Genomic DNA, 16,112 nt, shown 5'->3' with positions numbered 1-16,112 from the left:
TTCTGTGAAGGCTTTTTTTATAGTTTATTTCTTCCTACACATCCTCATATTTTTTTTACATGCCCTCTCCCTCCTCACCACTACAACAACCAAGAGACTGGACTGTGTGCACCTGTGCTGGTATTCAGAAGACAATCAGTAATATATCTTTATTATAGGATGAAGATAAGCATATTGTTCTAGCTGCGATAAAGCAAATCCAGAATATGACTGTTCACTTGCTCAAACAAGGATATATGGTTAAAGAGAAAACAGGTATGATAACTTTTGAATTCATCTAACCCAACAGCACACTTGCTTTGGATTTTGAGCTATATAAGTTTCAATCCATTTGTTCTTCTATTGTGGCTCCTAATAAGCAACAGTAAGTTGCGTTTCCTGGTAAAGGAGATTCATAAACTTGGGGCCATCCAATGTCAAAGTTTTGTGAAAATTTAACCTTGTAGTGGAACTAAATTTATCTTTTGTAACGTGTCTTGTAAAATATAATGCATATATTAAAAATAAAAGACACCTTCTTGGCATATATGTACAGAGGAGAAGGGAGATCTTTCTCACTTTGAGATTGGCCCAAAGGACTTAATGTAAATCTGAGGTCATAGTTATCTGCAGATTTAACAAGAGAGGGTGGCAGAGTTCATTCAAACTTGATAGGAAATAAAAGTTTTTATTTTAATTGTGTTTTGTGGGCTGTCTTGACTTAGTCTAGTGTCTTTGGAGGAGGTAACCTGGCTCCTGAAATTCATGTTATTAGGATATCTCGCAGAGGGATTTTTGGATCTCAGCCAGATTTGGTTAGAACTAAGAGCTGGTGTCTGAGCTATGTCTTTTAGGGACCATAATCTGATCCAATCCTTGAGCATTATATTTCCATCGAACTTAGTAAGTAGTAAGAGCTAGTCGCCTGGTTATATCTTTTGATGATCTAGCTCCTAGATATAATCTGACCTTTATGGAACATTAAATAAAAAAAAAAACAAGTTACTTCAACTGAAAGTAAGGAGCAACATTAAAACTTAAAACGAACAGAAATTATTACGTATGAGAAGGGGATTGTCCCCTTCTCAACACCTTGTTCTTTGTGCTAAAGTTTTTAGCACTTTAAAAAAGCTTCGTATTGCTCTAATTAAACAACCCTTGTGTTTCAGGACTCGTTCTTAAAGAATTGGGACAAAATTCAAACTTTAGCGTAAAGAGCAAGGTGTTGAGGAGGGGGCAATCCCCTTCAAATTCGTAATATTTTCTGTTCGTTTTAAGTTTTAATGTTGCTCCGTACTTTCAGTTGAAAAAACTTGTTCTTTTTTAAAACCTAATTTCTGTACGTTTTTAAATAATGGCAGGAAATCTGGCCCAACCGCAACAGAGAAATCCCTCTGCCCGTGGAAATATTCTCTAGACAATTCAATACCGGTGAAAATTTACCCCGGGCAATTGCCCTTAATAACTCCACATGTAAAATTGAGACAGAAAAGCAAGACATAAAAAAATTGCTTAGGAATTCTGGGACCTTCTCCCAGTTTATAATTTCCCCTGATTAGTTTTCTCCATGGAAATTTCCCCTCCATGGAAAATTCCTTCTTGGAAAACTCCCTAGTAGAAAATTTGCCCCCCCCCCCCATATGAAAATGTATTCATACTTCCTTTAACAAATACTATGCGTAAACAATGGGAAACTTTTACAACTTAAAGACCTTTCCCCTGTGGCTGAAGGGGGGGGGGGGTCATGTTCTATCCAAAGGCATAGTTGTTGGGCCTTTCAATTATGTTGAACAAAATGGCTATCTGAAAATTTTGATAGGACAATTTTGGGGAAAAAGCGGTGGAGGTGGGAGCCTTGTTGCCCTCCAATCTTTTTGTTCACTTAAAAAGGGAACTAGAACTTTTAATTTCCGTTTGATTAAGTCCTTTCACGATATCCTAGGACTACTGGGTCAAACAATCACCCCTGAGAAAAATAACAACAAACAAAGAAACATGCATCCATGATCTTTCTTCTGGCAAAAAAAAAAAAAAAAAAATACAAAATTCCACGTTTTTGTAGATAGGAGTTCGAAGCCTCTACAGTAACGTTTCCTAATGCGTTGGCTTTGATGGTATGATTTTCATTAAGATTCTATTACTTTAAGGAGGCGTTTCCTTTTTTTCGAAAATCAGGCTAATTTTTTTTAGGCTCGTACCCTTTAGTGGGTAAGACTAAACTTAATGAAACTTGTATATTTGAAATCAGCATAATAAGCCGATTATCTTGATATATCTATGTGTATCAAAATTCCGGTTTTTAGGTTTCAGTTAGTATTGAGCTGGGTCGCTCCTTACTTACAGTTTGTTACCACAAACTGTTTAAAAGTGTGAGGAGTTCCTAATTTCTTGTCATGAAGACATCTAGCAGAAGAGGCAATTCAATATCGACCAAACTTGATCTAGATAAGAATGATTGTCTTGTTCTCTGGAGTGTCGGGGAATGAATTGCGATATTAGACTGAGGAGAGGGGCAGAAGAAGGGAGGGTAAGCATTTTGAGGTTTCCAGCCTGTCGAAAAGTTTTTGCTATGATCCTGGTAACTAAAATCAATGGAAGGGAATGTAGCAAGTTAAATAATAAAACACTATGTGTGTACTAAAACTCTGAGACAAGGAAACCCAAATGCACAGAACAAACTTGAAAACAATTTTGATCTGCCCAAAAATGGGTCAAGAAAATTTTTCTCAATTGGGCGGGACTTGATACCATTGAGTATTTTCAGTTAAATCAGGTCAAAAGAAGTTAATTGATTTTAGATTTTTTTTTATCATCTCAGACCAAGAGACGAAAATATTCAGGGTGCCCTCAAACTGGTCATAAATTTTATTTGTCTCGTCAGTTTAAAATTACATCCACAAGTCCCTTGTCCAGATGCACTCCATTGCCGAAAAAATGAAACTAATTTTGACTGTATTGGTTCATGACAACCAAAAATGGGACCCAATGTTTTTCGTCGCTGATAAGGCTTTGAACTTACAGAACATAAAGATAGAGCCTGAACAACCGCAATGAGGACAAATTCTATGAATATGTGATGCCTGAAACTAGGGCAAAATTATTGTTTTCTCTGGCTGGCGTTAATATCATACTTTTTAGACTGAGAGATGCTGTAGACAAAGTTTTAAGGGAAGAACAGTGCGGTTTTAGAAAAGGTAGAGGATGTGTCGACCAAGTATTCACTCTTAGGTTAATAATTGAGAAGTCCCTTCGTTGTCAAACACCTCAGTTTTATCGATTATGAGCAAGCTTTCGATTCTGTTGATAGAAGAGCGTTATTAAAGGTGTTATCCTTATATGGTATACCAGAAAAAACATTAAAGTGATTTCTGCTATCTATGAGAATAATACTGCTGCGGTTAAGGTAGGAAATGAGGTTAGCAACTGATTTTGTATTAAATCACGAGTTAAGTAGGGTTGTGTTATATCCCCCTTTATATGGATGCTTTTGATGGACTTCGTCTTAAGAAGCACAGGAAAGGCATTTGGAGACCACGGAATTAAATGGGAAGGAAAAACGCTCCTGGACTTAGATTATGCTGATGATTTAAGCATATTAGATGAAAGTTTGAGCAAAATGAATGAATTTTTAGAGGTTTTGCGAGTTCGGGGTGCTAGAATAGGCTTGAAAATTAATGTGAAGAAGATTAAGTCACTAAGGCTAGGAATAAGTGAAGATGAAAAGGTGACGTTGGGTAACGAAAAGATTGATCAGGTTGGCAGCTTCACTTACCTTGGTAGTATTATTAGTAAAGGCGGTGGGAGCAGTGAAGATGTTAAAAATAGAATAGCTAAGGCTCAGCGTGTTTTTTCACAGTTAAAAAAGTTTGGAAGAATAGAAAGATAAGTCTGCAAACCAAGATTAGAATATTGGAAGCTACAGTGATGATAGTGGTCAAATATATCTCTGAAGCATGGGCGCTTCGAAAAGCAGATGCAAATTTACTAGATGTTTTCCAGAAAAACTGCCTACGGATTGTTCTAGGTACCCGGCAGACTTGCCGTATTTTAAACAGTAGGTTGTACGAAAAATGTGGTTCAATCCCGTTTTCTAGGGCTATAATGAAAGAAAGGTTGAAATGGCTTAGGCCACGTTCTGCGGATGAAGGATGACAGATTGCCGAATCAGGAAATGAGAACTTCCTGGGAGGGTGTAAAGAGCGAGGCTTTGGATAGATTAGGTTGGAGGAGGAGTGTGCGTAGCTGTGTTGGCCTCAGGCGGCTTGGTGCTGCAGTGAGTTATTATTAGTAGTAGTAGTAATGTAAGCTAAAGGAAAATCTCTTCGTCCTGTAAATGTAGACACTGGAAATTGGTTACATCAATCTGTGGCGAAAGAATATCCTTTAAAAAATGCCTTTTCTCTAATTGGCTCGGAACTTTGAGCGCATGTAAACAAGGGGATCCCAATTAAGACAAGAAATATTATCTTTTTGAATCGAATAATCACAGCTAACCTAAGAATTACATATATTACTATGAGTAAATATATATCAAATCTAAAATTGACAGGAAAGAATATGAATAATAAAGTCATATTGTAAATTAAACAAGAGCTAAGAGCTCATATGGCACTTGTGACGAGGCAAGAAGAGCTAAGAGCCAAGAGATCATATGGTATGAGCTCTAACAAAATTCTATGAATCAATAGATTGATTTAAAAGGAAAATAAGAGGCTTAATGCCGGTCAGGATTTAAAATAAGAGCTCTAAATCACGATGTCCTTCTAAATATCAAAATTCATTAAGATCCGATCACCCACTCCTATATTATAAATACCTAATTTTTTCTAATTTTTCTTCTCCCTTTAGCTCCCCAGATGGTCGAATCTGGGAAAACGATTTTTATCAAGTCAATTTGTGCAGCTCCCTGACACGCCTACCAATTTTCATCGTCCTAGCACGTCCAGAAGCACCAAACTCGCCAAATCACTGAACCCCTCCCCCCAACTCCCCCAAAGAGAGCGAATCCAGTACGGTTCCGTCAATCACGTATCAAGGACATTTGCTTATTCTATCCACCAAGCTTCATCCCGATTCCTTCTCTCCAAGTGTTTTCTAAGATTTCCCCCCAACTCCCCCCAATGTCAAAAGATCTGGTCGGGACTTAGAGCTCTGAGACATGAATTCTTTCTAAATATCAAATTTCATTAAGATCCGATCTCCTATTCGTAAGATAAAATTACCCCAATTTTCACATTCTCCAAGAATTCCGGTTTCCCCCTCCAACTTCCCCCAATGTCACAGGATCTGGTCGGAATTTAAAATTAGAGCTTTAAAGCACAAGATCTTTCTAAATATCAAATTTCATCAAGATCTGGTCACCCTTTCGTAAGTTACAAATACCTCAATTTTCAAAATTACCCCCTCCCCCATCTCCACCAAAGAGAGCATATCCGGTTCGGTTATGTCAGTCACGTATCTTAGACAGGTTTTTATTCTTCCCATCCAGTTTCATCCTGATCTCACCGCTTTAAGTATTTTCTAAGATTTCCGGTTCCCCCCAACTGCCTAACTGTAAAATTACCTCATTTTTTCAAATTTCTCAGAATTAACCCCCCCCCCCAACTACCCGAAAGAGAGCGGATCCGTTCTGGTTATATCAATCATGTTTCTAGGACTTGTGCTTATTTTTCCCACCAAGTTTCATCCCGATCCCTTCAATCTTAGCGTTTTCCAAGTTTTGGGTTTCTCCCTCCCAACTCCCCCCCCAATGTCACCAGATCCGGTTGGAATTTAAAATAAGAGCTCTGAGACACGATATCCTTCTAAATATCAAATTTCATTGAGATCCGATCACCCGTTCGTAAGTTAAAAATACCTCATTTTTTCTATTTTTCAGAAGTAACCCCCCCCAACTACTCCAAAGAGAGCAGATCCGTTCCGGTTATGTCAATCATGTATCTAGGACTTCTGCTTATTTTTCCTACCAAGTTTCATCCCGATCCCTCCACTCTAAGTGTTTTCCAAGTTTTAGGTTTCCCCCTCCCAACTCCCCCCAATGTCACCAGATCTCGTCGGGATTTGAAATAAGAACTCTGAGACACGCTATCGTTCTAAATATCAAATTTCATTGAGATCCGATCACCCGTTCGTAAGTTAAAAATACCTCATTTTTCTAATTTTTCAGAATTAACCCCCCCCCCCCAACTACCCCAAAGAGATTGGATCCGTTCCGGCTATGTTAATCATTTATCTAGGACTTGTGCTTATTTTTCCCACCATGTTTCATCCTGATCCCTCCACTCTAAATGTTTTCCAAGATTTTAGGTTTCCCCCTCCCAACTCCCCCACAATGTCACCAGATCCGGTCGGAATTTAAAATAACAGCTCTGAGACACGATGTCCTTCCAAACATCAAATCTCATTAAGATCTGATCAACGGTTCGTAAGTTAAAAATATTTCAATTTTTCTAGTTTGTCCGAATTAACGGGCCCCCCACTCCTCCCCAGATGGTCAAATCGGGAAAACGACTATTTCTAATTTAATCTGGTCCGGTCCCTGATACGCCTGCCAAATTTCATCGTCCTAGCTTACCTGGAAGTGCCTAAAGTAGCAAAACCGGGACCGACAGACCGACAGAATTTGCGATTGCTATATGTCACTTGGTTAATACCAAGTGCCATAAAAATGTCAAACAACCTGAAATGACCACAGATTAGAGTGATTCGACTCCACCTTCTTAAACAATCTCAAGGCTAAAGTGTCATTTGCTCTTTATTGAAAACAAAATATGTCTCAAACAATTTTTTTTGGTCATTGCAGCCTAGCATTGAAAAATTAAAATTTGCACATACCTCCAGGAATATAGTCATATTTTAAACAATAAATCTATTTTTAGTATTCTGACATGCAGTAAATTTTCATTAGCGCTTTCTTTCTTTAAATGTTTTTTTATTAATTGCATAGGGAATCAGTTGATGAATTCTTCATTAATTGACTGATTCTTCAGTTCAAAATATTACTTTCAACATACTGAAAAGAATGCTTAAATAGCTATCAATGTTCGTTTGTAATGTTTGGTTTGGGTGTATGCTTGAATGAAATAGAATTGGAAAAGGCGGTTCTGACAAAACAGTGTCCTTTTGTAAAGAATGAAATAGAAACTCACGAATTTAACTCGATCCTTATGTAGGGTTTGAGGTGGTGGCGAGGGTGAGAGAGTAGCCTCTCTCTTATTTGTAGGTGTGTTTTTTTATATATATAAACCATTATTAGCCTTGTATGCTATTATTTTTTGTTTTTGTTGATGCTATGACAAAAACAAACTCTGCAAAATAAAAGTCGTTTTTAGTAAAGTACCAATGACACTAGCTTTTAGGGAACTTAATAGAGCAATAGTCCCGCTTTTAATTCTGGTAATTTCTGTTCGTTTTAAACTGTACTTGATAATTCATTTTAATTTTTGTTTGTTTTGGGTTTCAATCTCTCTCTTTACTTTCATTTAAGAAACTTTTGTGAAAAAACATTTTAAATTAACATTATCAACACTAGTGCATTGATTCTCATTAGCTGCTTATAAGTTCGGATTTAGAACCTGTACATTAGATGCAGTTAGACAAAAAATAAAAATAACTGCAAAAAAGCAAACTACAAAAAAGGACAAAATTGAGACGATAAAATGGATTTCTTGGTTTAAAAACCCCTTCCCTATCTATCTCAAGTTTCTGCTGTATAAATGCTTCTTAAAATTATTGCATGTAACTCCGATTGATTCAAAATTTTGACCGAATATTTAAATTTTCCCTAAAACCAACTACAACTGAGAATTTTAGTTTTTAAGTAGAAAAGCTAAAAAAAAAAATTTTCCAAACATTCCAAAACTTTATACCAATAAACGATGCCTGTAAAAAGACAAACAGAAATTAATTAAAACTTTTTCTAAAAGAAAAGTAAGTTTGATTTTAAAACCTGAAAAAAGGGAGGTAAAGTCATAAACTCAATATTCAAACTCAAAGCAAATAGAAATAGCATGATAATTTTATCTGAAAATTGTCGTACTAACATTTTCTGTTGTGATAAAACGATCTAGTTAGGTCACGACTATGGAAAAACTCGTTTCCCCCTCCCAGCTTCTTTAATATATTTTTCTTAATTTTTCTGAATTGAAGACTTAAAAACCAGAAATAACTGCTAAAATGAAGTTTAATAGTCAAACAAGGATCAGTGAATATCAATCGTATCATTACTCCGACAATGTTCTGACCTGAGTTAATTTCGCTGAGTACTTTTGCGATTGTTTTATTAATTAGCTGCCTTGAAGGTCAGTTGAACCTTGCAGGTTGACAGAACAGGTCAATTGAATTTCGAAAGTAATCTTTCAAGTGTAAATATTATTTTTGACTGATTTCTTAGTTAAAGGTACCTTATGTTAAAACTTAAGGCCAACAAAAATAAAATCATGTAATGATTCCAACTTAAAACGGTGCCTGATTAACGATTAATAAGTCAATCTTTTTTCTTCTTTTTTTACTGACAAACCAGGCAAAGAAGAAAGTGAGAGATTATTACTGAAACTATAGTTTTTGTATAAAAGATGAGCTGTTCTATAATATATCTTGAGACTTATATTGGTCTTTCTTCAGACGTGGAAACTTTATGTTGGATTGGTTTCTTTTTTTTTTTTGTAAAATCCAATGGCAGGATTCACGAGTTGAATTATAAGAAAGGCAGGGTTAAAATACAATCTTCCAGTCTTTGCGCTTACCAGGGATGCCGATTGGAGGGGGAGAATTGACCCCTAGAGTTTCAAAATTATCTTCCTCTTTCTATTTTTGTTTAAAAATAATCTAAATTGGGACGACTGACACCTGGTAAATTTTATTGACACCTGGTAAGCTTATGCATTTCATTTTTTTACCGATTGAACTATATGTTTTGTCATTATCGGCCAAAAAATAAAATAAATATCAATACAGCTAAATCTAGAAAAATTACAGAAAAAGTTTTTTCTTGTGTGACTTAGAGAATGGGTGCGATTGCATTTCAACAGGGAGAGGGGGAGAGTAGTCCGGACATGGTTTTCTAAATTCGCTTCATCCAGTGAGGATCGGTCCCCTGATACTGAAACCTGAAACGAACAGGAATTAAGATGAATAGTCAGGTCAAGTTAAAACCGAATAGAAGTTACCACAAATAAGGGAAGGGCTATTGCTCCCTGAAACTTCCAAAGGTTGGGGTGTTGTTTGCGCTTTACTGGTACAATATATCTTGTGAATAGAGCTTTTTTGTGTCATTACACAAACGATTTACATTACCAATCAAGTTCACTGGATCGAATAAATACATTCGTGACTTTCATATTAGGTTGGCCGTTTTAAAAGATGTTCCTTTTATCGATACTTTTCCTTTTGATTCAATTTTTATTCAAGACATAGCAAATTGATACCTTAAATAAAACCAAAGAACAAACAATGAATGAATGTAAAATGAAGAAAGTACTGATAATACTAATAAAACCAGGTTGGTCTTTTAAAATATAATAAAAAAAAGAAAAAATGATCACTGGAAGTTTGAACAGTTAAATTTTTAATGTTAATGGAAAAAAACGGTTTCAGACATATTACGGCATATTACATATTACTCGTATATTTACAATAGAGCATATTCATTTATTTGATGTCTGTTATTTCCAAGATTGACTTGATTATTAATTGAAATCTATGTTCGACCTAATCTGGCTTTGTATCAAGAATTTTGTTATTTTTTTGTTCGTTTTTGTGATAGGAAGTCAGAATTCTAACCTAAGCAGAGGTATTCTTAAATATATATTATTAATTGAAATCTATGTTCGACCTAATCTGGCTTTGTATCAAGAATTTTGTCATTTTTTTGTTCGTTTTTGTGATAGGAAGTCAGAATTCTAACCTAAGCAGAGGTATTCTTAAATATATAGTTTTTTTTTTAAACATTAGATTTTTTCAGCCACATAGTATAGTGTTTGAACATAGCAAAAGTATATTTGGGTTTGGTAAATTATATCGCAGTTTGGTTAAAAATAGTTTTTTTTTATATACCAGTTAATTAGACAATGGAGTGAATTTTCAAAAGCAATAGTTAAGAACGTATAAGGAAGTATAACCGAGTTTAGATTATAACGCATTAGGGCCTTTTAAGTGGATTAATTTAGCTCAAAAATTGCAAACTTCAGGAATCAATCCAGTTTGGAGTTTTCTGTCTTGAACAAATGACTTAGAATTGGAACCGTCTCTCCCGTATTATGTGTTGTCTTGAGCTTAAAAATAGGCTTGTGGTATGTATGCAATATAAAATTCAATAAGAGAGATTCTTCTCCCCAACATAGATTTTTAACCTTCGCAAATTTTCATTTTGAGTATATTTAGTACAAAAATATTTATAATATTTTACTGATTTCCTAATCAAATTGATGGTTTCTCATCAAGGTTTGCTTCCTAGTCTTTGGGTCATTGACTGAAGACTATATTAGCTAAAAAGAAGAAATACCTTCCTGAAAATAACTATTTTGCAGACTCGGAAGCAGAAGAGAAATATAAGAGTTGGTTGCTTGAACGATATAGAGAAATTGTTGACTCCAGACTGAAACAGGTCGCCTCTGATGACTTTGATGTATTTCAAGCAAACCTCCGGTGTCTCATGGATTTTCTTCGTCATGAGTCTTTATATCCAATCCATTTGTCAGAAGATAATGGGTTTCATTTCCCAATAGATATTATAAATGTAAGTATTTTTAAGTTTTCAGATTCGTTTCTGATTTACTCATTTGTTGTCTCATTTTCTCTTCTTTTTCTCTTTGTTTTTTAAAATTCTGAAGCAGGATAATATGCGTTTTGAACATTTGTCTGAACTTCGGTGCACGCGTGTCTGCGAATTCCTCTCGTATTGTTTGTGTTGTGGGTAGCTTCATATTTAGCCAGTGAGGTGAGGTCTTTTGAGTTTTCTGGGAAGTATAAAACAAAACAGAATATCTATGAGGTACGAGCTAAACACTAACGCTAGGTTTTAAGCCAATATATCCGATATACCAATCAATGAATAGTCCTTTATTTAAACGATTTTTCTAATGTAATTAACTAACAGTCTGAGATGTCTCTGGTCATGGTAACCCAATGTTACAAAATGACACATCTTTTCGGCTTTTTTAGGATAAACTAGAAATTTGTGGTTCCTCGTTTTCGGTTGACCTATCTGTGTGTCCTAGTTTAAAACAGAGGACTCCAATTTTTCTGCCTTATAAAGGAAGGGACCCAAAATATTAGTCTTACTAATAAGTTTACTTCGACATATGTTATATATACTGTCATAGCGTGCTTATTGTGTGAATTCCTATCAAGTGCTTTTGCTTAGCAACGAGATGATGATTGAAAAAAAAACCATGCACAATTTTCAATGTGTTGAGTTGGATGCATTACATAAAGCTATCAAATTGATTCTTGGAGTCTATAAAACCTTTTGCTTCAGAATATTACTGGAATTCAACAATATCTTACAAACATTTTCTGAGATTTTACTGAGATAACAGGAATTGTCTTAGCCAGCTAGACAGTTTTTGACACAAGTGACGAAACATTTATCAATTCATGGGTGCTTCGATGTATCCGCAAACTGATTGTTTATTGTGAAAAGAGCTGTAAAATTTATACTTGGACACAACTTCTCAACATGATTATAATGATGCTATGAAACAACTCAACTTGAATTCACTTGATGGTCGTAGACATGAGTTGACATGTTGATTTAGACTAAATCGTTTGAACTATCAAACTTGTCGTGATTCATTATCTTACTTCGAGAGCCACTCTACTGAAGGACCAGGCATCAAACTCCATCAAAAAAAAAAATAAAAATGTTGTCAATTAATGACTTTCCAAGCCTCTAGTACCAAGAGATAACATGAATTATTTGTAACCGATTTTAATCGACATTTTAATAATATCAGCTTAGGAAGTATTTAACATATACTATTTGATGTAGCTGATTTCAGGGATTCTTCTGTCAGTATTTTTGGAACTTATTTTTATATTGGGCATAATTGACTTTAATGTGTACTGTGTACATGACGTACCTTTTGCAAAGAATTTTATATCCGTGTATTTTTCTAATTGATCTAATCTATATAATGCTTGCTCACTATCATAAAAACGAACCATGTGATCTGACTCTATAAATTCTATTTACGACTCATTTGAAATCTCTTGATCTTGAAGCCGCACTTGCTACTTTAAATTTTGGATTTTGCTGGGCTCTTTTCTCGATCCTTCTTTTGCTTTGTCTTTTTTTAACATTGACACGCTCATGTTAGCTCCAGCTATTGTAGTGAATAAATGTATTCCATCCTAAGACATTCCTGGTGACTTCTGAAATCATCTTCGAAAAGGAGCCAAGAAAGCTTTTTGAGTGAGGTTTGGTTGGCTTTGACGAGGCACATAACCATAGGCGTTGTTGGTCTCGTTTGCCAACAATCAAAATTCAGTGACCAGTGACGGAATCATTTTCTTATTTCGGAGATGTAGAATTTTTGAAACTAACTTTATGCGCTGGCCCAATTGAATAACCTCTATAATGGTCTGGGACGATCCCGTGTCTGTTTTGCCTGTGGCTTCGCTACTGTGCACCGTTTTCCTCTCGTCATTTGCCTGTCTTGTAATAAAACTTGTCGGATATACCGTTGGTCGCATCAGGGAATGAGGTCAGCTTTTCCGAAAATGTATAGTATTTTATGGTTTAAGTTCAAAATTTGGCCGTCAGAATTATATTAAATACTGGGTTTGGATCGCAGCAAAGGGAGCGTTAGTTTGTTCACAAACTGACGCACGCATCCGATGTCGATATTGAAAGTTTAATTGAGGAATTTTGCGAGACTACCGAATCACCCAATGGATGAGCCACTGGATCTGCTAGTATACTCAATTGTCAGGATTCAAGTTTCATTCTGGTGGGTTGTGTGATTTTGGTAAATTTGGGGGTCTTTAGTTTTCCAGTAAGCCCCAGAATCCAGGTAAATTCTCTCAGTTCCGTAGCCAAGTTCCTAATCCTCCCTGAGCCAAATTCTTATACAATCCTTCTCCAAAATCTAGCAGTCTCAATTTGAGCTAAATTTTGATAAATTGGCCGGTCTTAGGTCCCGTATGTTCTTGACCGAGCTATGATTGATTCACTGATTCGAATTATAACCAATTTACCGAGTGTTTGTCCATTAGATTCCTTATTTCACCAAGTTTTGGCACATTTGACAGTCTGTAACTGGAGTTGCTGTGATGCATCTGGCAAGATTTATTGACAATTTTCCCATGTACCAACTGGAAGAGATGATGTCGTATCTGGTTTCCCATATTCTTTGGGGTAGTCGATGAGTTTTCAAAACGGTCTAATCGATAAACGCTTAATTATATTTTCTAGGGTATTCTCAAGGTCTTATTATCGACAATAGAAGATAAAAAAGAAGCCATTTCCCGATTTCAAGAATTTGTAGAATACGAAGACGTTAAACATTATGTATTGAAATGTCTGAATGATTTGTTGAAGGACATGACAGCAGAAAACTATGAGCCCAGTGAAATGTTTATTAAGAATTTATTGGGCGTTCTGAAGTTCATTCATATGCGTCCAATCCATGGAAAGAAGAGGCACAACGAGCATGAAGAATTTAAACTGTTTTGTGTGGACACAGGTATGGGAACTCAATTAGCTTAATTTACTTTGGTTGAATTTAGTAGCCTGAAAATCTTTTCCAGCCATGCATAAATGTAGAAAAGAAAAAAAAATATATAGAAATATTTGTCCGTTACAATAATACTATATTTGAAATCTGTATATTTTAAAGTCACATCGGGAAACAAAGCGAAAATATTTAATATATATTTACGGAAAAAGTAGAGAATGAGAAAAAAATAATGTAGGAGAGAGACAGTTAGAGACACAGAAACAACTAAGCTACTGTTGGAAGTAGACGTCCACTGATTTCAATACCTTTGGAAAAGGTTATCTTAGTTTATTACAAGAAGACCAAAAAAATCTTATTCCTTAATAAATACAGATCAGCCTTTGAAAGGTATTAGATTAGAATGGCTTCACACGAAATTAAGTTAAACAAGTAGTTTTTAAAAATGGATTTAGAGTGAATATAGGGGGGTGGCTGTCCTCCTTGCCCATCGCTCTTTTCGCTGAAACTTTTCTCGTGGTTTGGAGTGCAATAAATATAGTTGTAGGGAAATTAAAAGGCTTTATTTACCGATTGGTAACAATAACATTTTAACTGAACATATTATTGTTTAAAAGAAATACGACTGAACGACCCCTTTCAATATCGAAACGTCTTAAAAACCTTCTTCAAATTGCTCTTATGTTAAAGCATTAGTTCATGAACTATTAATTGGAAAATCCAAACTTTGGGGAAAAGGAGATCCTCTCATATACAGTTTAAATTACGTTTCTATTGAGTTCTAATGGCACATTCTTTCGTTTAAGAAAGATTCCATCAGTTTCGCCATTAAATAGTGCTTCGAGAAAAAAGACTCATTTAGGTGTGTTTTCTTTTCAAAACAAAATGATATTTTCCGAAATAGAAAGGGAATCGAGCCCCTTTTCTTCCCGATCAAGTTTAACTTTTTATCACGTTGCTTTCTTACTTAATAATTAACGTTTTCAGTAAAAACTATCGTTTTCGCTGTGATATAGTAGTGTCCACCCCTCTCCCCCATCCGTGCCCATATTACTCGCTTATTCCAAATGTATTACTCCGTTTGAAGGAGGGTTAAAGAATGAACATGTTCATTGTCATTTGAAGCACCTCTAGTTGAAAGTTCAAAAATCCTATTATCTGGTGCACAAGTAACGCAATACATAAATATATTAGCTTTATTAGATAACGGCCTATAATAAGTGATGACTTGTTATGAAATATATACATTTTCGGGAACAAACGCACAACCGTATGCTACTTCGTCCTCTGAGACTAGGAGGCTTTATGTATTTTTGTTATTTCTAGGTCAAGTGGTTTTACCAGAACTGCTGTGTTATAACATTTACTTCGTTCAATAGTTTGATAGGGTGACTGCGAGGGAAACAAACAGACAAATAAACGCACATCCATGACTCTTTTTCGTGGAAAAACAAAGAAATGTTGTAGTTCACACCACTCTTTCACACCACTGACTACCGTCCCTACTCAAATAATTGGACACAATTTAAACCATAACTTGGTTTAAAAGGGACATATAAATGAACCTTTTATCTTGGATAAGTCTTTTCCCTATTCCAATCATCCAATGGTTTTATATATTTCCCACTGTGAAATTAAAACCTTCTAAAACATACGAAAATTACCTTCTAAAAACAAGGCAACCCCCTCCTTGTAATTTAGATATGGCTCTTAAATTCTAACATCACTCCTTACTTTTAACAAAACATTTGATCCAATTCAATATTTTTTCGTCGTTGATTTTATTATTTCCTTATTGTTAAAAAGTACATGGGATTCAAAACATTTTCTTTAATGAGCCTTTGCTTTATTTCTAATAATTTTGTATAAATTGGCTTCAACTTGGCCCTGTTTTTGGCTTCATCTTGGCAACTTGACATTTCTTTTTTATTTGATGAGTGTGAACTTACTTTTTTGTTATTAGATCGTAATACTCAAATCAAACCAATGCTCCTGGCCTTTCGGGGCGGGTTACTTCGAGTTGGAACTGCGAGTTCCACTTCTACATGCAAAAAATTATCAAAAGTAGCTAGGCTACCGTCGCTATTTTTCAGCTCCACTATCTATTGAAGTCAAACATGGCGTCAATAACACAAACATTTTTTGTTTTGTTTTATTTTCTGCTAATGGTAATCATATCAACCCAGTGGTCCTAGCGTTTTGTGGTGGGTTACTTCGAGTTGAAGCAGTGAGTTCCAATTCTACAGGGAAAAATTATCAAAAACAGCTAGACTACCATCACCATTTTTTCATTCTCAGTATCTATTGCAACCAAACCTGGCCTCAATGTTATTAGTGTTTTTTTTTGTGTTATACACGTTTATTTTTTTGTTTTGCTTCGTTTTCTGCTAATAGTAATCATACCAGTGTGTCAAACCAGTTCTCCTAGCATTTCGGGGTGGGCTACTTTGAGTTGAA

At 35.4% G+C, this 16,112-nt stretch overlaps 1 protein-coding gene across 1 annotated transcript in view; it reads left to right on the top strand.

Annotated features, from left to right (window-relative positions):
* Positions 1 to 16,112, top strand: part of LOC136034665 (nucleolar complex protein 4 homolog) — a 51,795-nt gene that overhangs the window by 16,422 nt on the left and 19,261 nt on the right. Inside the window, exons 2-4 of the mRNA XM_065715981.1 lie at positions 159 to 255; positions 10,506 to 10,714; positions 13,394 to 13,664. Coding sequence (XP_065572053.1) covers positions 159 to 255; positions 10,506 to 10,714; positions 13,394 to 13,664 — 577 coding nt within the window. The remainder of the gene's footprint in view (positions 1 to 158; positions 256 to 10,505; positions 10,715 to 13,393; positions 13,665 to 16,112) is intronic.

Source organism: Artemia franciscana, chromosome 13 (assembly GCF_032884065.1).
Source record: "Artemia franciscana chromosome 13, ASM3288406v1, whole genome shotgun sequence".
In the NCBI taxonomy this organism is placed as follows: Eukaryota; Metazoa; Arthropoda; class Branchiopoda; order Anostraca; family Artemiidae; genus Artemia; species Artemia franciscana.
Note: the sequence above shows the minus strand (reverse complement) of the source record. Positions and strands in the feature narration are given on the sequence as shown.